This window comes from Balaenoptera ricei, chromosome 7 (assembly GCF_028023285.1).
Source record: "Balaenoptera ricei isolate mBalRic1 chromosome 7, mBalRic1.hap2, whole genome shotgun sequence".
Taxonomy (NCBI): Eukaryota; Metazoa; Chordata; class Mammalia; order Artiodactyla; family Balaenopteridae; genus Balaenoptera; species Balaenoptera ricei.
Genome location: NC_082645.1, coordinates 35,071,802 through 35,099,387, shown reverse-complemented (window position 1 = coordinate 35,099,387; position 27,586 = coordinate 35,071,802). Strand labels below are relative to the sequence as shown.

At 35.9% G+C, this 27,586-nt stretch overlaps 1 protein-coding gene across 16 annotated transcripts in view; it reads left to right on the top strand.

Moving 5' to 3' along the window:
• The window catches only part of GTDC1 (glycosyltransferase like domain containing 1), a 453,605-nt gene that overhangs the window by 121,055 nt on the left and 304,964 nt on the right, over positions 1 to 27,586 (top strand). Inside the window, exon 1 of one of the 16 annotated variants that reach the window (XM_059927785.1) lies at positions 11,574 to 11,599. The exons of the other annotated variants lie outside the window; for them this stretch is intronic. Coding sequence (XP_059783768.1) covers positions 11,595 to 11,599 — 5 coding nt within the window. The 5' untranslated portion in view covers positions 11,574 to 11,594. Of the gene's footprint in view, positions 1 to 11,573; positions 11,600 to 27,586 lie in introns of those variants that run through there. 16 annotated transcript variants of the gene reach the window in all.

The window sequence follows — 27,586 nt, the reverse complement described above, 5'->3', positions numbered from 1 at the left end:
GCATTTTCAGCCATTCCATAGAAGGCTACCCTCCTAACTCTCCCTCTTTGTATTTTAATTATTTACCATATTCCTTCCACATCACTGAAAACTTTACTTTTATCATTGTCTAGTTTTTGGAAATGTCATCAATTTGACCATCCTCTTGTCCACTGGTCTCTAGTAAATGTCTTTCTTGTCAAAGAAAACCCTGAATATCTTTCAATTCAGTTCAATATGCAGTTGACCCTTAACAACTTGGGGTTACCCCCTGCAGCTTGAAAATCTGAGATAACTTTACAGTTGGCCCTCCATATCTGCAATTCCACATCCAAGGATTCAGCTAACCGAGGATCGAGTATTACTTATTTTTGTACATATTTATTGAAAAATAATTCACTCATAAGCGGGCCCATGCAGTTCAAACTCGTGTTGTTCAAGAGTCAACTGTACTATATTTCTGTGTTTTCTGCCTTTTATAATCATCTATTTATCACTTAACTGGAGTAAATTTAGGATTGTTATCAATGGCATTCTCAGTGGCAAATTTAATATCTTTTTTCCCGCTATTTCTCTCAGCCCTTTCTTGCTTTTGATTCCTTTAACCACTCTCTCTTTCTTGGCATTAATTTTGACCTCAGCTTGAGGGGCAGAAACCTTCTTGACCTCTTTTAGGTCACTCTGATTACTTATTATTTCGTAGCCTGATGTCATTTCTGCTTTCCACTACTTTTAAATTATAGCACTGTCCTATGTCTTGTTGTAAACCTTTTGTTTGACTGCCAGTTATTTTTCCAACAAACAAATTCTTACTCATATTGTTAAGGAATGATTGCCTGGTCCTTTCCTTGTGATGATACTATCCATCTTAAGTATACTCTCCATTTTGGTCAAGATAATTTGCTTACTATAGGCACATTGCATTTCCTATTTTTGATTTGAATGAGTGGCCACATTATGGAAAAATTTAAACATATACAAAAGTAGAGGGAATAGATAATGAACCTATTTACCCTTTAACAATTATAAAAAAAAGGCCAATCTGGTTCTATCTGAACTCCGCCTAGCTCTTTCCCACTCCATTTTTTTTTTTTTTTTTTTTTTGGCTCAGCTGCACAGCATGTGGGATCTTAGTTCCCCGACCAGGGATCGAACCCATGTCCCCTGCATTGGAAGCACAGAGTCGTAACCACTCGGACCACCAGGGAAGTCTCCCACTCCACATTTTATTGAAGCAAATTCCTGACATTCCATTTATAGGCCTACATATTTCATCGTGTATCTCTAAATGATAAAAATCTCTTAAAAATAAAACATCACTGTAGGGTGATACCATTATCACCCTAATAAATCCGAAGTAATTCCTCAATATCATTAAATATTTCTTAACCTTAAAATACTATATTTGCTGTAAAACAGGACCCTCTTATGTGATAAAGAGGAGAGAAAGCAATTTCCCAGGGCCCAGAGCATGCTCAGGATGCTGTGTACTAAATGGCTGCCCCGTAGAAGCTTCCTTTTTGCCCAGAGAGCCGAAGTCTGGTGCTTCTTATTTGAGAAATGATTAGTTGGTGTTGATTTAGTGGCTCACTTAGTATCTTTAATGCTTTGTACTCACTTAACTTTTTATTCCTACATCTTATCGGTTGCATTGCAGTGTATGAATAGTGCCCTCTGGAGCTGTGAGAACAAAGCCTGCACTGCCATGCGGGGGCAGCCCTTGTCTATAGAGGGGCCCTGGGCATCAGCATTTATATTTAAATATCCTGCAAGTCTTTCTAAAGTGCAACCGGGGTTGGGAATGCTGGTCTAAAATATACTGTCTGGGCTTAGTACAAATGATAGTATTATCTATTATACTTTATCTTCACCAGTTCAAGATTTTAAGTATAAATATAACTCAGTAACTCTCTTAGCTTTGTGTCACTTGCTGGGTATTTCCTTTCTTTTTGTTTTGTTACTTTTAAGGGATAATTATAGTAGTATGAAACATTCTGTCCACATAAAAGCTTATTGAAGAGGTTAAATGTTCTTGCTAATTAAAGAAAACACTAATTGGACAGATTGTTGTTTTGTATTAGTAATTTTAATTATTTTTTAATCAGAGCATAAAAATTTTTTTTTAGGAATGCTGCTGTTTTACATTTTTTTTTATTTTCACTACTTGAGCGATTTAAATAGTCAGATAATTTTTGTTTTTTTGAGTAGTTGATTATGCTTGGTCTGTAGCTGGGACAGAGACAGGATGTAATAATTCTTGCAGTGTCATGAAGTTTATAACCCTCCGTACATATCCATACCTTACCTACCCCTAAATCATCTACCTTTCTTTCTTCCTATCTCTGTGTGTACATGTATGTATAATTATGACATTTACCATTTACAAAAGTATTCAGCATAATGTCATTAATTTTCTTTTCCCTCTTGTGTGGTAGATTAATATATATGTCAAATCTCACTTTCTAGGAAAGGAAACTGACATGTTCAGAAGTAAAATGGTTTGTCTATTTTCAAAAATCAAATTAGTAAATTAGAAATGGTTATGATAGTAGCCTGTAGTTTATCCTGTTCAAAAGCACTACTTTTCAATGTCATGAAAGCTTAAATTTTTAAAAAATATTAGGTGTTGCCAGTCCTTTGGTTTCACTAAAATAACATATTTCTTGGAATTCTTTTAATAACTTTTTTTATTTGCCTGGCTATCTCTTATTGTACTGATGCGACCAACTATATTAATTTCTTAAGGTTTCTGTAACAACAGAATTTATTCTGTCACAGTTGTTGAGGCTAGAAGTCCAAAATCAGTGTTGGCAAGACTTGCTTCCTCTGAAAGGTCTAGGGAAGAATCCTTTCTTGCCTCTGCCTAGCTTCTGGTGGCTTCCCGCAATCTTGGGCATTTCTTGGCTTGTAGATGCATCACTCCAATTTTTGCCTCTGTTGTCACATGACCTTCTTCCCTGTGTATATCTCTTTGTGTCCCTTCCCCTTTTTATAAGGACAGAAGTCATTGGCTATAGAGCCCGTACTAATCTAGTATGACCTCATCTTAACCTGAATACCAGGGGTTAGGACTTGAATATCTTTTTGGACAACACAGTTCAACCCACTACACCAGCATCCTTGAATTCACTATGTCATATGGTGCCTGTTACAGTCTAGGCTTTTATTAAATTTTTGTTAAATAAAGGACTGCCTGGTACCATCATGTACATATAATAAGCCATAATATAGTCATTCATTCTGGAACCATTGCAGTAAGAGATCATATGGTCCATTCCCTCCATAACAAAGTGTGATGTATTATCTTCAGTTTGTTGGTAAAAGCAACAAAAAAGCTTCAGTGACTTAACTATAATCACATAGGTAGTTGTCCACGGGGTACTATGGGCAAAATGTTAATTATTTGCCTCCCATTATAGAGTCTTTTGTGGTACTACTTTTTTCTTACTAATTAGTGTTTTTAGATATTAACGCCTGACATTGAGATAATATGACAGTTATTAACATAGTAAAGACTTTAAAGCTCTTCTAATCAAACTGCTGTCATTTTACAGCTGAGGAAACAGAGGTCTGGAAAGGTTAAGTGAGCTTTCGAAAACAAGGGGTAGGTGATGACATTTCTGGGTGGGTCCTGAGTGTTTAGTATTGAATTCTATAATGTGAATCTAATGTGGCAAATTTGATAGCACCTAGAGGACTATCAATGAAAATAGTCCTCTGTTTTCATTGATAGTCCTGTTACTGATGAAAATCAGTAACAGGCTGGAAAATAAATACTGGAAGAATTGGAAATAATTTAGAGGCAAAGGTAAGGGATGATTTAATGAATCAGTAATATTCTCTTGCTACTGAAGGCAAATGGAGAAAAACAGGCTCAAACAAGAGATGCAGATTCAGGTTTGTCTTCCAGCTGGAAACTCTGACAGTGGGATTGTTAAGAATTGTCTTGGGGCATTTGAAGAGGAATGAACTCTGCCCTCCTCGTTCAAAACAAAATGAAAGCAAAACCCACGCAGATCCACTTACTAGTTTGGGCTTACCTGGAAACTTCATTTTTTTTCAGATCCACTTGTTTCCATACTTTGCTTCTTGACTCAGTCCACTTCAGTGCTTCCTCCTCAGAATGCAACTTTAAATTTATTTTACAAGGAGAGACTTCTACCCTCTACCATCACAATCTCTGAAATCCTTGAACCTATGGCTCGTCATGCCTGGTTTTTATATCTTGAATAGCTGTTCCCTATGAAACAGGACATGATGTAAATGGTGTCTCTTAAATTTCTGATCTTCAGATTGCAACATGATATTCATACATCAAACTTCCTGTAGATGCATCAAGGTTTTGTTTCTTCAGTAGGATCCTTGATGCCTTCTAAGAGCTGAGGGTAGAAGGAATAACTCAGCACTCTTCCCAGCTTTATTGATTCATCCTCTTCTGGGTTTTGGCATGGATTAGGGCAGTTGATGGATTTTCTAGCTGTGAATGAGCATCCTGTCTCAACTGATCTGAATACCCTGTTGAATAGGTTCTCTGACTGACTTTTCTCCTTTATTGGTTGCTCTGGCAAAATTATGCTGCCTACCTTCAACTTGTATATAAATATATGCTCTTTTCCACCAACATCTTTCTTTTGTCTACAGTCTTCTCTTTTGACAAATATAAGCAATTATAAGCTCATAGGTTTTTGTTTTACTTTATTTTAAATATTAAAATATAATCTAACCTCTTTTCTCCCATGGGCATTTACAAACTCTCTGAAAACAAAAAACAAATAATTAAGACTTGCTTATTAGTGGCTGTACATACAAGTGGCTTTCCTTGGCTTGGAAAGGAAGACAGTTCAGTTGGCAATCAGAAAGTCTTTAAAACTGCCTATTCTTGTTGCACCCAGTCAGAATTTCTTAACACCAACCAGTGTTTAAAATTTCAAGGCAGTGGCTCTGGTGACTTCAGGGGAGAATGGTTATTAGCACTCTTTCTGGTTGTCAAACAGGGTAGCCATTGCCTATGTTTCGGATAAATTAAGGAAGAAGTGGACATGATGGAATAATATGAGCCAATTCGAAATACCAAGTATCTAGCTGTGTGTCTGATGGAAAAGTTAGAGAAATTCTGCATTACTTGATTCTACTTTGTAGGGTGTCAGCATTGATTTTCTCTTTAAAATAACAGCTAATCAAGAGATAGGCGGACCCCCAGTGGATGATTATGATCATCAATACAGAACCATGTATGGCCTAATATATTTACCCTCAGTGTTGCCGTTTATTAGCCGTACCATTTCTGGGAAATTGCTTAACTTTTGTGAGCCTCAATTTTCTTGTCTCTTAAAATGGGACTAATAATAATGAAGTGGTATTGTGAAGATGAAATTAAACCAAATGAGATAATGTATGTAGGAGCCCAACATAGTACCTGGCACAATGTGAGTGCCTCATAAATAGTAGAGTACTTCTTTTTTTTTAAATGTTAATTGCTAGTGGGAAGCAGCTGCATAGCACAGGGAGATCAGCTTGGTGCTTTGTGACCACCTAGAGGGGTGGGAGGGAGATGCACGAGGGAGGGGATATGGGGATATATGTATACGTATAGCTGATTCACTTTGTTATACAGCAGCAACTAACACAACAATGTAAAGCAATTATACTCCAATAAAGATGTTAAAAAATTAATTTATTTTATTCATTTTTGGCTGCGTTGGGTCTTTGTTGCTGTGCGCGGGCTTTCTCTTTTTGCGGCTAGCGGGGGCTCCTCTTTGTTGCGGTGCTCGGGCTTCGCATTGTGGTGGCTTCTCGTTACGGAGCATGGGCTCTCGGTGCGCGGACTTCGGTAGTTGTGGCTCGCGGGCTCTAGAGGGCAGGCTTAGTAGTTGTGGCGCACGGGCTTAGTTGCTCCATGGCATGTGGGATCTTCATGGACCAGGGCTCGAACTTGTGTCCCCTGCATTGGCAGGCGGATTCTTAACCACTGCACCACCAGGAAAGTCCGTAGAGTACTTCTTTATGTTTGTTTAGCGCTGTACAATTTTCTCACATACTGTATCACCCCATCTTTCAAATGAAACTCTGAAGCTGTCAGGAAGGCTGGTGATAGCGTCATTCTTGAATATGAGAAATGTAAGTTTCAGAGAGTGATTAGTTCAGTATCATATGGCTATTTATACTTAGGTTTTCTGATTCCTAGACCAGAGGCACTGGCCTTTTTCCCCACTTTATTTAAACTTCTAACTTATTTATTTCCTTATTTAAGCTTGTAGCTATAGGTATAAGGGGTTAAGGGAGCCAGTGCTTTAATGGAATTCTTGGTGCTTTTAAGTCTGTGTGCAAATGACATAGCCTACTTAAAGGGCTTTGGAAAATAATTTAAAATGCTAAACAAACATAAAAAATTGAATGTTTCTTTTAATTATTTTAAGTTATTGCATTTATTCTCTTAATAGTCACATTTTCTTTACTTGGTGGTAAATTAGAAACATCTAAAAAACAATCAGTTCCAAAAAAGAAAAGAACTTCCTGTAGCCATTTTTCTGTTCTAATTACTGTATTAGCCTTGTTTAAATATTCTCTTAATAGCAAATTCTGTATTGCTCCTAAGGCTTTTGTTGAAGAATTCCTGAGAATTATAGTTCCTTATTTTTTGTTGGAGGAACTAATTTTATTAACATGTGGCAATTAAACTGACACTAGGAATTATGAGCAGATAATGTGGGGCATTGCGAAATTATCTTTTTTTTTAAAGTTCAGTGAAAGAAAACATTTCCAATAATTGTTAACAACTGTAGAAAATCCTGTGAAAAATTGATGGAAAGTACTCCACTCTTCTACCATACCTGGGATTTAAAAAAAGAAAGATTGGACTACTTAGTGCAGTATACTCACTCTACCTCTGTAAACTTCCTTCAATGTGAAGAACTTGGGCAGGTGTTATTAATAAAAAATAATAATAAAAAAACCCTTCTATTTTAAATAAGGATGCTATTCTGCCAGCTTTTAAACTCACACATACTCTCTAACTTATCCCAGCTTTTGCTCATCTGGTCTTTAAATGGCTCCTTTCATGTGGTCAGCCCACGAGTCGTGCGTACTGCCGCTCAATCACGCTGCTATACGTCGCCATCATGAGGGTGGTTTGCATGATTTGCATTTCCTGTACTGTTTGAGCTTCAATGAGCTCCAAGCGCCACGTATGAAGAAACCACTGCCAAATAATGCAATGATTTTAGTCGAACCAGATGAGCTTGTGCTGGAGTCAGGCTACCAAGTGGAGTGGGGAGGGGAAGGGGTGTTGCCAGGATTTCCTGTTAAAAAAGGATTCCTCAAGATGTCCATACATGCAAGATGTGAATTTCTTAGCAAATCTGGCCATGGAATATAAGAAGGTTACTTTTGGGAAGATAGGGCTGAAGTGCTGTGATGAATAACCATATATATGTTACTCTTAGAAAATTAAGTGTTTTAGATCTTAGTATTACATCATGCTGCCAGTGTAATTATTTATTGTGACAATAATAGATTTTGATGACATTAATTTTCTAACCATATAGAGATAAATTTAGTCAAAATTAAATTAAAGGCATTGATTACTTGTCCCCTTGTCCTGTAAAAGAAAGCTTGTATTTTATTTAAAAAATGATCAATAAATGCTGTCGGACAACTATTACAGAAATGGCATAGTAGTGGGCCAATGAATAGCTACTAAAGTGGGGAAGGAAAAAAAAAAAAAAAAAAAACCACATGTACCAGATACTAGTCTTCATGAAAAACATAGACAGATGGGGAGACAGACCTATATGATGCCACAAATAGATGAATATCTTGTAAGCATTTCAAACAAATGTTGAAAGATCCAGTGAAATTTTAAAAGTTGGTTTAAAAGTATATCTTGTGCTTATAAATAGTGTGTTTATTCTGCTCACCTGAAACCCAACCTGTAAATTGTTCATGAAATATTTTATCAATATTAAGCAAAAATAATGCAGACTGAAACTATATATAACGACAGAGATATTAAAAAGCATCTCAATAATAGCACTGACTTTAATTTTTCTTAGACTTCTTACACTCAGTTATGGTGTTATTAATACCTACAAGAAAAACTTCAGCAGTAATCCTGTTAATCATTAATTAATAATAGTCTCAAAGATTTCCCTTTCTTATATACAGACAATTGAAGGATATTCTCTTTTCCTACATAATGTATTCGTCATAAAAAAGTACCTGATAACTATCTGTGGATGCAACTCTATAGTTTTTAGTTTAGTACCAGTTCACTAGATTATATCTTACCAGCTAATCGGTGTCTGTCGTGCATGCTGTACAGCAGTTTTAAGATATTCTACAGAGGAAGCTTCAAAGCCACAGGTACTTACTGAGGAAGTTACTGCATATTTATTTAAGAAAAGGTATGCAAATTATGTGGATGAAAAAATAATGTATTATTATATCTAACGTAAAGTGGTTTTATATGTTGCATGTATTATGCAGTCATCTAAGCCTAAAAACATTTTCATGTGATGATGATTGTAGTGTTAAAGGTCAGTCTGTACTACCTTTTTAATTCTCTTTTATACTTTCTTTGTTAATTTCCACTTTTAACACTAATCTTACTTTGATATATGACTTCATCCTTATCTAATGCTCAGTTTGGCACTATTGGATTGTTACTAGATTATCTGCCATGGGAAATCTTGAACCAGGGAGCACTTTTTTCGAAGAGCCTGAATTTGAAGGAGGAAAACTTTGCCCTCCAGAGCTCTTTCAAGTATTCAACTTGATGTGTTCACTGATAATATTGGAATGTTGCATCTTAAGTAATGTCATAGCTGTTATATAAATTATCAAAGTTATTACCGCTTATTTGGTAAATTAGTTTTTAGAACATTGAGCTTATTGTTGGAGATTTTAGTTTTATGTAAATATACTTGAATAATGAATAATAGTGTACCAACCTTTCTTTGAACATTCTTCTTGGTTACTTAGTTCCTAAGAAACTATTTTTTGAATCTAAAAATAAGTTGTATTTTTAGATGCTTAATCCCATGGGGGAAAGGAACACATTTTGCATCACTTGTCTTTAATTTATTAAACAATTCTGTAATGCACTCTGTGCAGAGATCATGAAAACCACCGGCACACATTTTTGTGACCTCACAACATAAGCTGCACTCTTGTGTCAATCCCGGCAAATGTGTTTATAAAGATTCCAGCAATGATAGTCTTGTGACTAAATAAGAAGCAGAAGCTAAAGCTAAGACCAGACAGATACCTATTGGTTTCCTTGAGTTTAATCTGATTAAAACATGGCTCTCAAAAACATTAAATACAGTGTCATGTCAGGGAGGTGGTATATGATAAATATAGTTCATGACAGGAAATCATTATTAAAACAACATTACTAGTGAATCTGTTATGGAAATTTCCCTGTAATTTAGTTAAGTTTCCCCCATTTTTCACCTCCAGTGCATCACTATACTTTTCTGCTTTAATGTTAAGTATGTAATTTTCTGTTGACTGAAAGGCAGTTTTCCTACTTTTAAATACCACATGTCTTTATTGTTATCACCAATCAAACATGAACTGACTCTTCATTTCAACTAGAAAAAAACTATATGCAGAGTAAAAGAGAATCCATACTGGTCATTGGCCACCAAGACCTAAATACCACAAACCTAAAGGCAGCAACCACCTGGCTTTTCACAAGGCCAAGCAGTTGTTTCAAGTAAGAAACATAGCAACTTGGTTGAATCCCAGATTTTTAATAGCCATCTGAATTTAAAAAAGTTGAGAACTTCATATCTAACATTATCAAAATTATATCCTCTCTACTGTTTGCTTTGAGGAAATACGGGTACAACGTTAGTCAATATAACCCATATATTTGTAGCTAAACTCTAAGTACTCTAATTTTTTAACAGTTCAGAAAGCACTTTTTAAAAAGAAATATTTTTACAAGGCAAGAGGATTATTTGGCTGACTTACATTAATGAAACATTTTGGCACACATTAAAGATTTCATCAAGCTATTACAACCACCCCCAAAAATCTTGGTTTCCATTTAAAATGTCACCAGTGTGGAAAAAATACCATCAGTCAAATTGCATATCTTCTAACTGAAGGGGAAAAAAAAAAGTAAAAAAAAGAAACAAACAGTGAGCTTCCAGTGCATTTTTGGCTTCCCTTAAGGAATTCTGACTTAGATATGGTCAGTTATCTGTGGCCTTAAGATTATCTTTTTTCTCTTTGTTCCATTGTATGTTTTCATCTTCACAGGAATAAATCCACTGAGCAATATTCCTAACTTTATGTTCTTCTAGTCAGACACTGGGAATGCTTCCGTTCTTGTGAGTGAGAACAGTTAAAAAAATTATTTTTCTGAAGAAACATAGGGACGCCACTTTACAACAAAGATCTACAAAATTGCATATCATTCTTTTCTGCTCTCTTTAAAATTATTCTTAGAACTCAGTGGGAACAAAGACCCCCTTCACAGGAAACTTAAACACTAAATCCTTCTTATGAGTTTAATCCAGGAAGAAACCTGTGTGCGAGTTGTGGAAACAGTACTGGGACCCTTATGCATTAAAATTTAGCCCCTTTCCGAGCAATAGGTGTGGAAAACTAAGTGGCTGTTGCCTAACTATGCTCCCTGAATTCTGTAGGTGATTCTTGTCTAGTGGTCTTAGGCCTTTCTCTAATCTGTTTTTGTATCAGGACTAATTCACCTTTGAGGTCGGCCAGGTGTCCTAACCCACTCTGTGCTCATATACTCATGGAGTAATGGGATGGCTTTCTACTATTAGCTACCTTTAGGAACGTTCATCTTCATTGCCTCATGCACCTGGTGTAGAAAAAGATATCTAAACCACATTAGAAAATCAAGATTAAACATGAAAATATTTGGAGGTTTGGCATCGAATGTGCTAGTAGCATGCATGCAACTCTACAATAAAATCACATGTGTTTTATAATACAGTTCTTTCACAGTAATACTACCTCAGTATCTTCTAAATTTCCTCATCAGTGGTTTATTTATAAGCCATGCCAGAGATCACTATAATAACAACATACTAGCCTCCCATAACCATTCTGTGTAATAGGAAAGCTTAAGTAAAGTGGCAGTGAATATTCCCCAAACAATTGTGTAGGCAAAACATAATTATATTCAATTAACATATATAGAAATGTACTGATAGAGATTAAGTTATTTGTGCAAATTTAGGCTACATTTAAGTGGCAGGCAGGAGAAGAACCCGGGTTTTCTGGCTTAACTCTTTCTATTCCACTGTCAACAAAGGAATATTCTGTATTACCTGAAAATGAAAGGATTGTTTCACCCAGAAGTTACACAGGTACTTTTGCTGTCAAAGTGACCTTAATCCAGGAGACTTTTGGTTCAGGCTCTCTGGCTGGTTGAGGGTAATCTGAAAGACTGAGTGTATTTAAGTATCCCTGTTTTTCTAATTCACTTACTCAAAATGCCAGCTTTGATGACAATTAATGAGGGAAACTGTAGGGAGATAATGTGTTCCTCTGACTCTTCCTTCTTTTTACCATGCAGCCAGAAGTCACCAGTTAGGGAACAGGGAGAGATGTGAATGGAATACTAGCCTTCTGATATGATGTGAGTCATTATGGAAAATGTGGCAAGCTTGGATCCAACTTCCTGCTCCTTGTTGACTCTTCCACCTTCAATGGACTCATCTCTAGTATCCAACCCCATTCTCTCTCCATATCTCTCTGAGGAGCATCTTAGGATTTCAGGTCCCTTTCCTTTTCTGGCTTCTGTTGTAACCAGTTCCTGTCCTATATCAGAGGATGACTAGGGTTATTCTGTAGGGTAGATGCTGCAAACCAAAGGGAGCCCAACAGGATACAAGTGTCTGAGATACCTCAGGAGAGCCTCTTTTTGTCAAGTTAAAGGAGAGAGGCTTCTATTTGCAGACAGCTGAAATGTGGAGCGAGGCACTGAACACAGATTAACAAATCAAAATAATGGTCTTCCAGGGATAGAACATGGACCAACATGCTGCATAATTTTAACCTGCATGTCCATGGTAGGAGATAGATGGGTGACAGTGATCAAAAGCAAGAAGCTAGTGTTCTCTGGAAACAGTGATCATAGAGACAGAGCTTTTTAAGTTAGTAACAATATAACATTTATAAAGTGCCTCACAATTTACATATGTCTTCATGATCTCGTTTGATCCTCATAGCAACTCCTAAACACTAGGTAAGAATGAAAAATCTTCTTTTACAGATCAAGTTCAGAAAAGTTATGATTTGCCCAAGTTACCTATTAGGAAATTTCAGAGTCAAGACTTGAACCCAAGACTTCTAAATGCTTTTTTTCACCCTTACTATACCAAAGCCTTTGTTTCTCAATTAAGATCCATTTTTATTCCTTCCTCTTTCTCTTTTCTCTCTCACAAAAATATATGCCGGGCACTGTGCAGGTACTGGGTGAACTGAGCTAAACAGTGTTCCCTACTTTGTGGAACTTAGTCTGCACTTCTTAGGACCTGCCAGTTGGTATGGTAGCCACATGTGGCTATTAAGTCTGTGAAATGCGGCTAGTCTGAATTGAGATATGATTATAACTGTAAAATACACATGGAATTTAAAATGTTTAGTTTCAAATAAAGAAAGCAAAATTTTTCATAATTTTGTATTTATATATTGATAATATTTTAGATATCTTGAATTAAAATATATTATTAAAATTGATTTCATCTAATTTATTTTCATCTTTTCAAGGGCTACTAGAAAATCTTATTGGCTATTAGAAATTTTTAAATTACATTTATCTCTTGCATTTGTGGCTCACATATTTCCATGGGATAGCAAGCTGTGACCTTATGGGGAAGTCATTTCCTAGGGTACATTCAACCAGTTAGTACTTCTCTGGTTACATTTTTTACATTGAAACGTTTGGATCCTTTGAAGTTTGTCCTGTTGCATCCTGGTCTGGATCCAGTTTATTTTTTCTCCAAATGGTTACCAAATTGACTCAACACCATTTATTGGGTTGTTCATCTCTGTTTTGAGAGGCTACCTTTAGCATCATGCTAACTCCTTGAATGTATTCTGTGTATATCTGGACTATGTCTTTTTTTCCATTGGCTGTGTCTATGTTTGAACCAATGTTAGACTTTATATTTTTGAGATTTTAAAATATTTTTTAATGTCTGGTAGGGTTAGTTTCCATCTCCAACTGATCATCCCCTCTCCCCATCCCTGAGTTTTCTTGGCTATTGTTTCTTCATTGTCTTTATCTAGGAAAGTTAGAATCTGTTTGTGTAGTTGAAAATAAACAAAAACAACCTTTTTAATTGTCACCAAGATAAGCAGACTCAAAGAAAATTGATGTCTATGTAATGTTGACTCTTCCTCTCCAAGGTGGTGATACAATTTACCATTCATTCAAGTCATTCTTGGGATACCTTCAGTAATACTTTAACATTTTCTTCATAGAGGTTTTGCATGTTTCTTAAATTTATTCCTAGGAAATTTTATCTATGTATGTATATGCTGCTATTTATGCAGTATTTTCTTTTAATGCTTGTTATATATGTTTACATATATTTTAATAATTTTATAAACATTAATTCTGTACTCTGTAAGCTTACTAAATTCTCTAACTGTAATAAATAGCTTTTTGGTTAATGGTCTTGAACGTTCTAATCTTATCCACAAATACTGATAAATTTACCTACTTCTTTCCAGTTTTTATACCTTTCATTTTTTTTTCTTGTCTAATTTTATTGGCTAGTTCCTGCAGTACAATGCTAAATAACAGTGGCAATAGTGAGTTTTTGTCTTGTTGCTGACTTTAATGTTTCTTCTTAAGTATGATGCTGGCTTTTGAGTTGAACTGAACATATTTTATTATAGTAAAAAAAAATCATGGATTCTTATTTTATTTTATTTTTTTTTAAAGGTTTTACTCTTTTTTTTTTTAAATTTAATTAATTAATTAATTTATTTATGGCTGTGTTGGGTCTTCGTTTCTGTGCAAGGGCTTTCTCTAGTTGCGGCAAGCGGGGACCACTCTTCATCGCGGTGCGGTGCGCGGGCCTCTCACTGTCGCGGCCTCTCGTTGCGGAGCACAGGCTCCAGACGCACAGGCTCAGCAATTGTGGCTCACGGGCCTAGTCGCTCCGCGGCATGTGGGATCTTCCCAGACCAGGGCTCGAACCCGTATCCCCTGCATTGGCAGGCAGATTCTCAACCACTGAGCCACCAGGGAAGCCCGGATTCTTATTTTAAGAACAAAAATTTTATTGAATTTAAAAAATCATGAATAGTTGTTAAATTTGGTTAAATGCCTACTCATGATTATGTGATTTTTTTTTTCTTTTTAAAGTATTAAAATGATGGATCTTATTGATTTACTAATACTGAACCATGTCTATATTTTTGGAAAGAGGATCACATGTTCATGATGTTTTACTCTGTTTTCATTTCTTGCTGGATTTAGTTTGCTAGTATTTTATTTCAGATTTTGGCACCTATTTTAAGTGAGCTTCACCTGTTTTTGTTACACCCACTTCATAAAAATAAAATAATTTGGAAGTTCCTCCACCCCCTATTAATACTAGTTTAAAAAGAAATAGACTTATCTAATCTTTAAAATTTTGGTAGAATTCCCCTGTGAAACCATGCGAGTTTAGTGCCTTATTTTGGGGTGGGGTGGTGGTGGTGGTGGTGGTGATAGTGGTGGATTTTTGGGAGGAGCAACGTTCTCTATTTTTCTTATGGAAATCTGAGTTTTTGTCTGTTTGTTTTGTTTTTTAGATTCTCTACAATTGACCCTTGAACAACATGGGTTTGAACTGTGCAAGTCAACTTATATGAGGATATTTTTCAATAGTAAATTCTACAGCACTGCATGGTCCTTGTTTGGTTGAATCTGAGGATGTGGAAGAACCTAAGATATGGAGGTCCGACTATAAGTTATGCACAGATTAACTCCTGCATTGTTCAAGGGTCAACTGTACTTCCTCTGAGGTATTTTTTAAAAAAAGACGTTTTTTTCCCCTACAAAATTGTGTGTGTGTATGTGTGTAGTTCTTTTGATGTTTAGGAAGGTTTACATTTTTTCCTTATTGTCTACTTTCATAGTTATAACATTATATGACACCCTGAGTTCTCTAATTCTTGAGATAGTATCTATTAGTTCTTCATAATGAATAACGATAAAGTTGTGTCCCCACTTTTTTGTCCATTGCTCTTTCTCTACCATCTGATTTTAACATTTTTTTTACCAATATACTTTTTAAGTATGCATATACTTCTTATGTTTGATTTATAAGCTTTCAAAAGTATCTGAACACTAACAGCTATTATGGTTAAGGCAAGAGGTGGATCTATCTCTCAAATTTCTTTTATTTTTCTTCTACAGTTGGACTATTTCTATGACTACATGGTCAGAGTAAATACCTTTTATGCTCTGTTTTGCCACCTTAGTTCCCACATTGGTTTTGGTTTTCGTTCTGTGGTTAAATGCACTTACTGGAAGACTTCTGCTTTCAACCAATATGAAATAACAGTAACGAGATTTACTTTTCCATTGGAAACAAACAAAAAATGGACAAAATGTATATGAAACCATTCAAGACACTGGACATCAATCAACAAAGGACAGTGACCCCTGAGAGAGGGCAGTGAAATGAGGTGGGCTCTATGATTACCCAAGCTTGTTTGCCTTGGAAGAGCTTCTTGTCCCTGATGCAAGGAGGAGGAATCCAGGGAGAGACTGGTAGGACCCCTGGCATTGAGGAGATAGAGGTAAGAGTCTGGTTAGATAAAAACAATGCTGAAATAGAGCTGCTCAAAGAGAGAATCCTGGAGATCTGTAGAGGGTCCCAATTGATCATTCATCTGAGTGCAAATTGGCACATGCATGTTAGGAAACTCTCAAGGTCAAACTAAGAACCATGCGAAAAAACTACAAGGAATAATGCCCATTGCTCACAAAAGGCCAGAAATAGTGCCCGTTCCCAACAACCAAACTGGAAAACCTCATGATTTGGTCAGGGCTGTGGTCTCAACTGAGGCTCAGCTGGGGAAGGATCTGCTTCCAAACTCACATGGTTGTTGGTAGTATTCACTTTCTTGTGAGCTGTTGGAATAAGAGTTTCAGTTTCTTGCTGGCTATTTCTGAGAGGCCACCCTCATTCCCTTGCCATGTGGACTGTCCTAACATGGCTGCTTATATCCTCACATCCTGAAAAGGAGAGTCTTCTTGAAAGGCAAGATGATACAGTCTTATGTAGCATACTCACATACATCCTGTCACCTTTGCTGAATTCTGTTGTTTAGAGGCAAGTAGCGGGTCCTGCCTGCACTCAAAGGGAGGGATTACATAAGGCATACATACAAGGAGGTGGATCATGGGGATCACTTTAGAGTCTGTTCTCTACACTAGTGTTTACAAGAATATCTTAAAAGCAGCCAGATTAAAAAACCAACAATATCGAGTTACATCAGAAGAACAAAATTAAACACTATAGTAGATTTCTCATTGGGAACATCTCAAGGAGAAGACAGTGGAGCAACATCTTCAAAGCACTGAAAGAAAACCAGAAACTATCAAATGAGAATTCTATACCCAGTGAAAATATCGCTCAAAAACAAAGGTAACAGAGATGGTCAAAATAAAACAAGTCCTGGGGATATAATGTACAGCTTTGTGACTATAGTTAGTAATACTGTATTGTGTATTTGAAAGTTGGTAAGAGATTAGGTCTCAAAAGATCTTGTCATAAGAAGAAAAAAGAATTGTAATTAAGTGTGGTGATGGATATTAACTAGACTTATTTTGGTGATCATTTTGCAATCTATCAAATCATGTTGTATACCTGAAACTAATACATTTTTAAGAAATAAACAATAAACAACTAAAATATCCAAGAGTAAAATAAAGGGTTTTACCTGACAGAGAGAAGAAAGAATTGAGAAGAGAAAGAGAAGCAAGTAAGAAACTTCATTTGGCGTCATTTGTCACATTAGATACCCCTCTTCCAACACTACCATCATTGAAGTTTTGATTCCACCAGGGTCATAATCTTAGGTGAGGAGCATATATCTATCTATTGTTTCCCCCAGATCTGGGGTGATGTGTGTCTATATTTGTGCATCCCTACTTTACTGGTAGGTGGTGGCAGTAAAGTCAAAATACATATCTTAGTTCTTTTGAATAATTTTATCTTCTACTCTTTTCCTTCATAAGGTAACTTTTTAAAGGGGCAACAAGTTTGCTAATTTGAGCTTCTTAAGAAGTCCTTTAACTAGACAATAACTTGAGTGTTTCATATTTAATCTAGAATAGTATGTTAAAATATTTAAACTATTTAAATAGTAATAATTTAAATTATTAAAATAAAATAATTTTAAATTGACTTTAAGTAATTTAAATTATCTAAAATAATATTTAGCATGATTTTCAAAATGCATGTATTTCTAAATACAACTGTGTTTTATATCAAAAATATTTTAATTTTTTGACTGAGGGTCTCAACTCTAGTTTCCTAAAGTGCTAGTGGAAAAAAAAATAGTACTTGTGCTTTTTTTCTGATAAGGTTTTTATAATCTTTAATTTTACACTGTGCATGTGAAAGTACTTTGAAAACTCTGGACACATACAATTTTAAGGTATATTTTTAGAATCATAATATCATTTTTAACTTTCTGTCAAAAATAGGTAGGTATAGTTCTGGTTTTCAAAACGCCTACTGTAATGAAGATACTACCTTGAAGCACATGCTTTTATATTAAGAAATTGCAAGTTTTTGGTATCTGTGATCTGGTTTTTGTTCCAGTCTAATGGCTCTATTCTCCAAATTATTTGGTCTCCCACTTTATTAATTTTATTCCTGGATCAATTTGGGGCCACCTTTATCATGGTGAAATCCAATATTGCTCTAGTGGTTTGAGTATCTATGATTTCTACTATCTTGATGTATAGTACAGGAAACATTTTGTTAAAAGATATTTCACCCAAATACTGATATGTTCAGCACTGTTTTAATTGACTGCCTATAAACCCAAAGAATGTTATTGATTTACTGCCTAAAAAAAAACCAACAAAAAAAACCCCTTCAGTTTTTTGCATAATTGATACATAAAGATTTTCATTTGCAGTAATCAGAGTTTGGGCTGCATTATTTTGTTGATGGTAGGATTGAGAAGGTTAGAGATCTTTGTAAATGCTAGAAGTCTTTTAGTACTGTCATTAACCTGAAAGTCATGAAGCATTAAAAACAAGACACCTGGTCAACCCAGACCTCTGTACATAATATTAATGAAAAGGTTCAGAGATATGGAGTACAATTGGGAATTCAGAGCAGGAGGTCATTTGTTTTTGTGGAGGCATTGGTATCTGACTCTACTTTGAAGGGTGGGTAGGACTGGGATGGACATGGAAGAACAGCCAGACATAATAATCATAGCGTACACTTAGATAGCATTTACTACTTTCCGGACACTCTTCTAAGTGCTCTCAGTGTATTAACACATTTCACAACTGTATTAATAATTAATAAGGTGATGATTATCTTCACCTTGAAGATAATTGAGTTGAAGAAACTGAGACACAAATTTGTTAAGTGGCTCATTCCAGTTTTCATAGCTAGTAAATAGTGGTACTGCCATCTAAACTCAGCTTTTCGGCCTCAGAGTCTCTCTTAATCACTATGCTGTTCTGCTTCTAATTAGTGTGATGTATTTTATGGGAAGAGCAGGATAGGAGAAGTTAAGGAAGGTTGAAATCATGGAAGCTTTTGAAAGGGAGGCAGCGGCATTCATTTGTTATTGATGTGAGTATAAAGTGGTTCAGTCTTTCTAGAAAATAATTTTATAGTATTGGGTTGGCCAAAAAGTTCGTTTGGGTTTTTCCGGCCGAACTTTTTGGCCAACCCAGTACTGTATTGTATCAAGAATTTCACTAAGTAAAGTAAGCCAGACAAAGATAAATATCATATGATATCGCTTGTAAGTGGAATCTTAAAAGAAAAAAAAAGATACAAATGAACTTATTTCTAAAACAGAAAGAGACTCACAGACATAGAAAACAAACATTGTTACCAAAGGGAAAAGGGGGTTGTGGGGAGGGATAAATTAGGAGTTTGAGATTAACATATACACACTACTATATATAAAGTAGATAACCAACAAGAACCTACTGCATAGCACAGGGAACTATACTCGATATTTTGTAATAAAAGGGAAAAGAATCTGAAAAGGAATATATATATATATATATATATATATATATATATATATATATATATCTATATCTATCTGAATCGCTGTGCTGTACACCTGGAATTACCATGATATTGTAAATCAACTATACTTCAATAAAAAAAAAAAAGAATTTGAAGTCATTGCCCTCTACATATTTGTCCTAAAGAATGTTGGGAGACAGTTCTCCATGGGTCTCTCACATTTCATATGGTTTGCAAGCAGAGACATTAAATGCCTTTTTGTCCTGGACTATCTTTTCAAGGAGGTTTGTAGCAAAATAGCATTGTAATATAGAGATAGTATTTCCCTTCTGATCAGATAGCTGGTTTATTTATTGTCCAAGTATAGTAAAGATAATATCTCCCTATAGAACAAAGTTTGGGCAAGTTTCCTTGTAGCTCATTATGCAAGATTTGGGTTTCCTAAGCTCAGGGTTTCTTAGCTATGATGCAAACCCACTGCCTATGCATCATCCGTGTAGGCCACTCCACATCATCCTGGTGGGCCTTGGGGGCCAAGGAGAACTGATGTGCATGAGAAGCTCATGCTTGCTCACTGTTGTCCCAAGTAATAAGTCCTTGTCCGACCCAGGGGTGTCATGCTTGCTGCCAGCATCTGGGAGACCGTGGTAGGCTAACTTGCTAACTTGCAAGTAGGGCAAAGTCTCAGACCCTTCACTGTTTTTGACAAAAGGATGGTTAGAATTATCAACAAATAATTATGTATGATCATTGGAAAGTAATCCAACTGTCCAATAATAAGGAACAGTTTATTAAATTATAGTACATCCATATAGTGGAGTATTAATTCCATAATCCTTAAATATTATTTTTTAAAGATTTAAAGACTTGGAATATACTCATGAGAATGTTAAGTAAAAATTATATTATGAAAATGATCCGTATAGTACAATCTCAATTTTGTAAAATGTGTTTACGCATTTAGGAAAAAACCCTGGGATAAAATGTGCAAAACACAAAACATTGTTAGATATAGGTTGTAGAAATTTAAGTGATGTTGTTTTCTTTTTCTATTTGTATATTTTCCAGATCATCCTATAATGACTATATATTACTTTTATAATTAGGAAAAATATACATTATTAATGAAGTCAAACTGAGGGATTTGACATGGTATAATAGGCAGAGTAGATAGTGTATATATTCTTGAGAGGACAGTAATATGAGGATACATAAAACCCCTGCAATGAAAGGTCTGTTTTTCATTAAAATGCACGTGTACAATATAACTGAAAACTATTAAAGCAAAAGCAAAAATAAAAAATCCAAGTTACAACAGGGATAGAGGAAACATGGATATTTTAGATATTCTAATTTAAGGAAACTTAATCCATTTGAACAAAAAACTAAGCTCATCAAAGCCTCTCGTTGTCTAATAAAAAAGAATTAAGTTAGTTAATCATAAGAAACAATGTTTGCAAACTGAAGTGCTGAAAGATGAAATGATCTTATGTCTGACATTTGCTTTAAAATATTCCAGCAAAAAATAAATAAAAATAAAGTGAGAGGGAGAGTTGAACCAACCTTGGCAAAAATATTGATAGCTGTTGAAGTTGTGTTGGATACATGAGGCTTATTATGCTGTCTATTTTTGTATGTGCTTGAAAATTTGCATAATAAAAAATTAACAATATATCACTAATTTATATAGTTTAAAAACAATATTCCTCAACCTTGGCTGCTCTCAGAATCCTTTAGGAACACTAAAAAGTAGTGATGCCTGGATCCCACCTCCTCTGATTCTAGTTTAGTAGGTATTGGGTGTGGTTTGGACATCAGGATTTTTTAAATCTCTCAGTTGATTCTAATGTGTAGCTCATGTTAAAACCCATAGTTCTAAGTGGACTCTGTTAGGTAGATCTTTATTATAAGGGACATTGAATGTAGTAACGGACATTTTTTGCAGTATTTCTTTAAAAAATGTTGGTATGTTTTCTATTATGTTGGTTCATGGAACATCCCTCAGTAAAAAGTGAGAATAGGCTAATAATTTTTTCTTATAAAGATAGTCCTACTGAGTACCAGAATAAAATAGTGGAGGTACATAGCTTAACAGTTCTTTCACTTGATAAAATGATAAAGTTTCAGTGACTGTAAGGAATGAATAACTAACACTCCCTTTCAAACATTAGTTGAGTAAGAAGAGGCCTAACTGATGTAGAAAGCATAGTTTTTTTTTTTTAAATTTTAGCATTTTATAACTTTCTTAAAGTAATTCTTGTTCATTTTAGAAAACTAAAAAGAATATTTAGAGATACAGAAGAAAATAAGCATCCATAGTTCCATTATCCATGGTAAATATTGATAATATTTTATAGCATTTGATTTCAAATTTATTTTAACTTTCTATTTGAAATTGAAAAATTTCAAACATAAATGTAGGGATAGCAGTATCATAAATCTCTAAGTACCCATCACTAAGCTTCAGTAATTATCAACTCATGATAAATCTTATCTCATCTGTGACCCTCTCCTACTTTATTCTCCCTTCCCCCACACTGGATTATTTTGAAGCAAATCTTGCATATTATATCATTTCATCTATAAATATTTTAGTATGTATTAGAGCAAATAATCTTCAGGTCATTAGCACATATCTGAGGTATTGGTATTCTGTGTTGACTGAAAGAAGATCCATATGCTATGGTTCCTAATTTTGTAGTTGCCAAAGATGGTGTTGTGTTATAAAAGTAAAAATCTGGCTTATATTTTTGAGCTGCAGAAGGATCTGCTGGCAGGGCTGAGACTTTTCTCAGAAAGTTACTCCATCGGTTTAAATGATGAAATAAGTAGTAGACTGAAATCCAAGAAACCCAGGGTTCTACCCATTAATCAGGCTTTAATTTAGAAGATTTTGAGGATTAGAATTACCTAATGTTTTGCTTTAAAATAACCTAAATTGGTCTCTTGGTCTCATTTTCTTTAGAGCCAGGTAGTTTTTCAAAGGGTTTGGCAGATTGAGTTAGTCACAGTGTGTTTTGGTAAAATTAACATGGAGGCAATATGTTAGAAAGGAGTTGAAGACAGGGAAATCATTTAAGAGGGTACTCAGTTTTTGTGGTCTGAGCTGATAAAAACCCAGTGTTGGAGGGTGGGAGAAGAGGCAAAATTTAGCATCTTTATTTATAGTAAAAATTAGCACAGCTTGGTGATACTTTGTATAAGAGTTAGGAGTAGGAGAATAATCAAATATGCCTTCAGCCCTACCCTAGGGATCTAGCATAATTCTGTGCTCTTGGAAGAATGAGTAAAGTTGAGAAGCAAGAAATGATGGGGGAAGAAAGGGATGAGTTAGCCCAATATTAGTATACTGAGTTGAAATTAATAGCACGTAGGCATTTTTTGTGGGTCACTGGAAATAGAGCACTAGAGTTCAGATGATCTGTGAAAGCTGGGGATCTGCATTTGAAGATCATTCATGAAGCTATAAGGATGATGGTGTTTTCATAGGGAATATTTGTTTAAAGAGAAGAGCATGTTCAATAGTTCTAATGGATGGGAATAGGCATAGGGATGAATTAATCTAGAATACATTAAATTAATCCTTATCGAACATCTATGTTACAGGAAAAGGGAAGGAGTGCTTACTGCGGAGACTGGGAAACACAAAGGGAATGAATGCAGTGCCAGAGATATGTACAAAGATTTATGAAAATAAAATCTTGGTAGAATGACTCAAAGTGCCCAGGGCAGGAGGCCTGAAGTTCAGGGGAGGATGTGTTTGGTAGGAAAATAGGAGGGAATAGTTTTTCATGCAGAGGCAGAGGCACAGACACGTGGGCTCAGGGCAGTGGTGAGGAGTCTGTTGTGGCCAAAGCACAGGCTACAGGGTGAAGAGAATGGCAGGGCACTTGGTTCTGATATGCAAGAACTAGGAAACCACTTGCGGGGTCTGAAGAATATTAGAATCACTATGAAAATAGAAGTTAAGAGACTTCCCTGGTGGTCCAGTGGTAAAGAATCCTCCTTACAATGCAGGGGGCGTGAGTTCGATCCCTGGTCAGGGAACTAAGATCCCACATGCCGCGGGACAACTAAGCCCGCGTGCCACAAATACTGAGCTTGCGCGCCTCAACTAGGGAGCCCGTGTGCTGTAAACTACAGAGCCCACGTGCTCTGGAACCTGCACACCACAGCTACAGAGCCCACGCGCCCTGAAGCCTGCGCGTCACAACTAGAGAGAGAAAACCTGCATGCCACAACTGGAGAGAAGCCCGTGTGACGCAACGAAAGATCCCGCATGCCTCAACAAAGATCCCACATACCACAACTAAGACCCGATGCAGCCAAAAATAAATAAATAAATAAGAATAAAAAATAAATAAATAAATAGAAGGTAAAATCATGTTTGACTTTAACATAAATGGATAGAAGAGGAAATAACAGAAAAATTATAGGTTTTTCTCTTCTGTTTATCAAGCAAATACTGTCATAATAAAGTACTGTAGGTTCACTTTTATTAATTTATATTCATTTTGTTCATATCAAAATTTTGATATATGATAATGTGACCAAAGCAAAGATTTAATATATATTTACATATATATATATATATATATATATATACACACACACACGTGCGCACACACACACACATACACACACACACGATCAGCATATTAATTAGTAACAGCCAGGAACCAGGGGTACAAAGATGGGAGAATGAAATAAAGTCTCGCCTTCAAGATCTTGGTTGATTAGTCAAAGACAGATAATAAAAAAATTATGTTCTTGTTCGGTAAGTGCAAAGATATGGGAACACTCAAGAGGAGTACAAAATCCAAGTCAGGTGTTAGCAGAAGGATTTAGGAAGCCTTCTTGGAGGGATGATGACAATTGATTTTTAGGTTATGCTAAAGAAGTAGTGGGTTGATTTGAGCAAGGGAACATGAGATAGTGTCATACAATGCAAATTGGGTCACAATAAGTAAAGACACAAGGAACCATAGTGTGTGTGTAAGGAACCATAGTAATTTCATTCTTCTTGAAGCTCTAAGTGTGAGATTGGGACAGGAGAGGAGCTTGTAGATCTAGGTGGAGATCAGTGCAGGTTGACATTTCACATACTAATTTAAGGGACTTGAGTTTTATACAGGGGAGTTACTTGGCTGGATTTTGCATTCTCGATATATGGCTCTTGTAGCTAGGTGTAGGATGAACTTGGGAAGTCAGGCTTGGAAATAGGAATTAGGTAGATTTGGCAGTAAACAGGCTTCACTATGTAAAAGAATAAGGATGAAACTGAAGGTACAGATTTGAGAAATATTCAGGAAATAAAATGGACAGGATTCATTAATAGGTTATTTATGGAAATTTAGGGAGAGTGAGTGAAAGGAAGGAATGACTCAGGTTTCTGGTGTGGTGGATGGTTGTGCCTTCAGCTATAACAATAAATACAACAAAAAGAACATATTTATTGGATTAGATGATGAGTTCTGTTTTGGACCTTTCGAATTTTATGTGCCGATGGGCTTTCCACACAAAGATTTCCAACAGATGGCTGAATATCTGAAGGTTAGGTGAGAAGTCTGAGTTTGAAACCCAAGTCTGGGAGCCATTACCATGTAAGTGACACTGAAACTCTAAGAATGGACATTCTCTTTAGTATCAGCATCATGTTCATAATCAATATGAATATACTAAGTATATATTGAGCAAACAACCCAAGAACCAGGGCGTGGAAGAACTCTACTTAACCTTGTTTAATTTGCTTAACTTTGAATTCACCTGAAACATACTTTAAAAAATTGAAGAACAAACATACCCAGCATCTTTTAAAAACTTTATTTTCCCCCCAGATTTTAATCCTATCATCAAAGTAGCATATCAAAATATAATTTGAATTAACTTCATAGACCATTTAATTGGAGTTCTTAGAATTGGGTGTCTAGTGTATGCAGGACACTGAATTCATTGCAAGAGACTTCAAAGGCAAAGGCAGTCCATATAATGATTTTGGCAATAAAAAGAATTTAATTTTTCCTCTCTCAGCTCAAGTACAAGTCATCTCGGGAGAAAAATTACTCCCAGATGAGTTTACAATCGCCAACAATACAAAATTTAACCAAATTGGATCATCACACACTGTGTTTGGAAGGAAGACTGACAAAGTGTTCTTTCAGTAGATTCTAGGAAGTGTAGGACTTACTTAACTAGAGTGGCCCTGGAAAATGATTATTGCCTAAAGATCAGGAGTAATTAAGTCTAATGCTATTCATTTGTAGGAGAGTTTTCCAATAATAGTTTTGGTAAATGACATCTTATAAAAACAAAAAACAAGAGAGTATAAACTATAGAATGATGAATACAGAAACTGACCAATACTGTAGTATTTTGAACTTCAATTCATCATTTAATTGGAATTTCATTCCCAAAACAGAATTGATTAATAATAATGGTAAATAGTTTCCAGTACTTATGTACTGCTTACAGTGTGCCAATTGCTGGTCTAAGCACTTTACACATATCCTCACACCACCCTGTAAGAGGAATACTGTTATCAGCCACCTTTAACACATGAGGAAACTGAGGCAAACAGAGGGCAAGCCAACATGCCCGAGATCACATAGCTACTAGTTGGTGGAGCAGGTAGTCTGCCCTCAGAGTTATGGTAGATCCAGGTAGATTACCCTTAGATTCCATGGTAGGCCAGGTAGACTGCCCTCATAACCCATGGTAGGTGGGTTCAGGTAGTCTGCCCTTAGATCCCATGGTAGACCCAGGTAGTCTACCTGAAGAGTCAGTGGTACACTCAGGTGGCCTGCTTTCAGAGTCCCTGCTCTTAACCACAATCCTAGTGTAAATGATAGTGAATGCAACTGGTAAACAGTATATGTATGCATTGTGGAGTTCTACAAAGTATGGAGATGACATGATTCTTGCCCCTTAAAAAATGCAGTCTCTGGCACTGTTTCCCAAATAATTTGCTTTGTAACACACCACAATGATGCTTTTGACCTAATTTTCCCTACTGTTGTGTAAAGGTGATATTACACATATTCATTATATTAAAAAAAAAAGAATTTTTAAAAATAAAAAACTTAAATTATCTCTTTAGGTTAATTGTATCTTATAGTGATGTACAAATTAGGTGTAGAGATTACCAATTTTAGGAGATTTTATAAAGAACTCAATGTGTAACAGCATAGGTATATACTTTGCTCTTTACCCAAGAAATGTAAATGGAAATTATTTTAATCAAATAATTCAAAAGATACCAGGCATTCATGCTATTAAAAGTTTTATTATTAATACTTTTCATTTTTTAATTATAAAAGTAATATATAATCGCATGATAGAACATTTGGAGATAAAATATGAAAATCCGTAAACCCAGCAGCTCTTATACCCTATAGTCTTATTTCCTTATAGTCTTTCCCTGTGTATCTAGTCTTACATTATTGTAATAATAGCATATTTATTATTTTGTGCTTTAGGAAGTTTTAATTTTACTCTTTAGTATTATTGAAGATCCTTTTTTTTTGGTAAAAATAGAGTACTAATTTGGCTTTTGGATATTCTGGGGTTGCTTTGTAGTCTATACCAAGTTTGCATATTATAATTCAGAAACATTTTTGTGTTATTCTCCTCACCCTTATCTCCGTTCCAAGCCTTGGCTTTCCTCAGCCAGGTCCACTGATGCCCCCTACCTGCAGGCTGAATCTTTCATGGTACCTGAGCCATTCTTGCCTGAGTCAGCATATACATCTTTAGCTTCAGACCCACTGATGTGACTTGGAGTTAGTTCTATCCATCCCAGACCTTGGATTCATTTGCACAGCTGTTTATATTCCTGCTTTCTCTCAGCTGACCCTCCACCCCGCAAATCCCTCTACTGCTGGTTGCCGTGGGATCAGCCCTGGGCCCTCACTTCATTGCTTTCCCTTCATCTCTCCTCATCCTTCAATTGCCAGTTTTAGATGACTTGGCCAGGCTTCCTCTCTGTAGTACCCCGCCTTCTCTTCAGATACTCTCCTTCATCCTGTAGGCTCCTTCTGGGCCTTTGTGACCCCTTTCTTACTTCATGCCACTTTCATCCCCTACCTATTCCCAGTCAGACTTTGTGTCTGACACCTGTACAAGATTTTCCAGTGTTGCCTCCTGAATTCTGATTGAGACTTCTCCTTGGAATCTTTATTCTTCTGCTTTATTCATTGAATTCAACTTATGTCTTGCCCAAGTATGCCCTTTGGACCAAGTTCCTCTGACTGGCCCACCATCTTCTCAGATGCCAGGTGCTACAGGTGGTTCCCTTGCCCTTGGCATGTGCTCTGTCCTGGGACCAGGCCTCTGCCTGTCTCTCTTCTCTTTCCATGTTGGTCTCTGTTGCAGAGCCCTTAGAC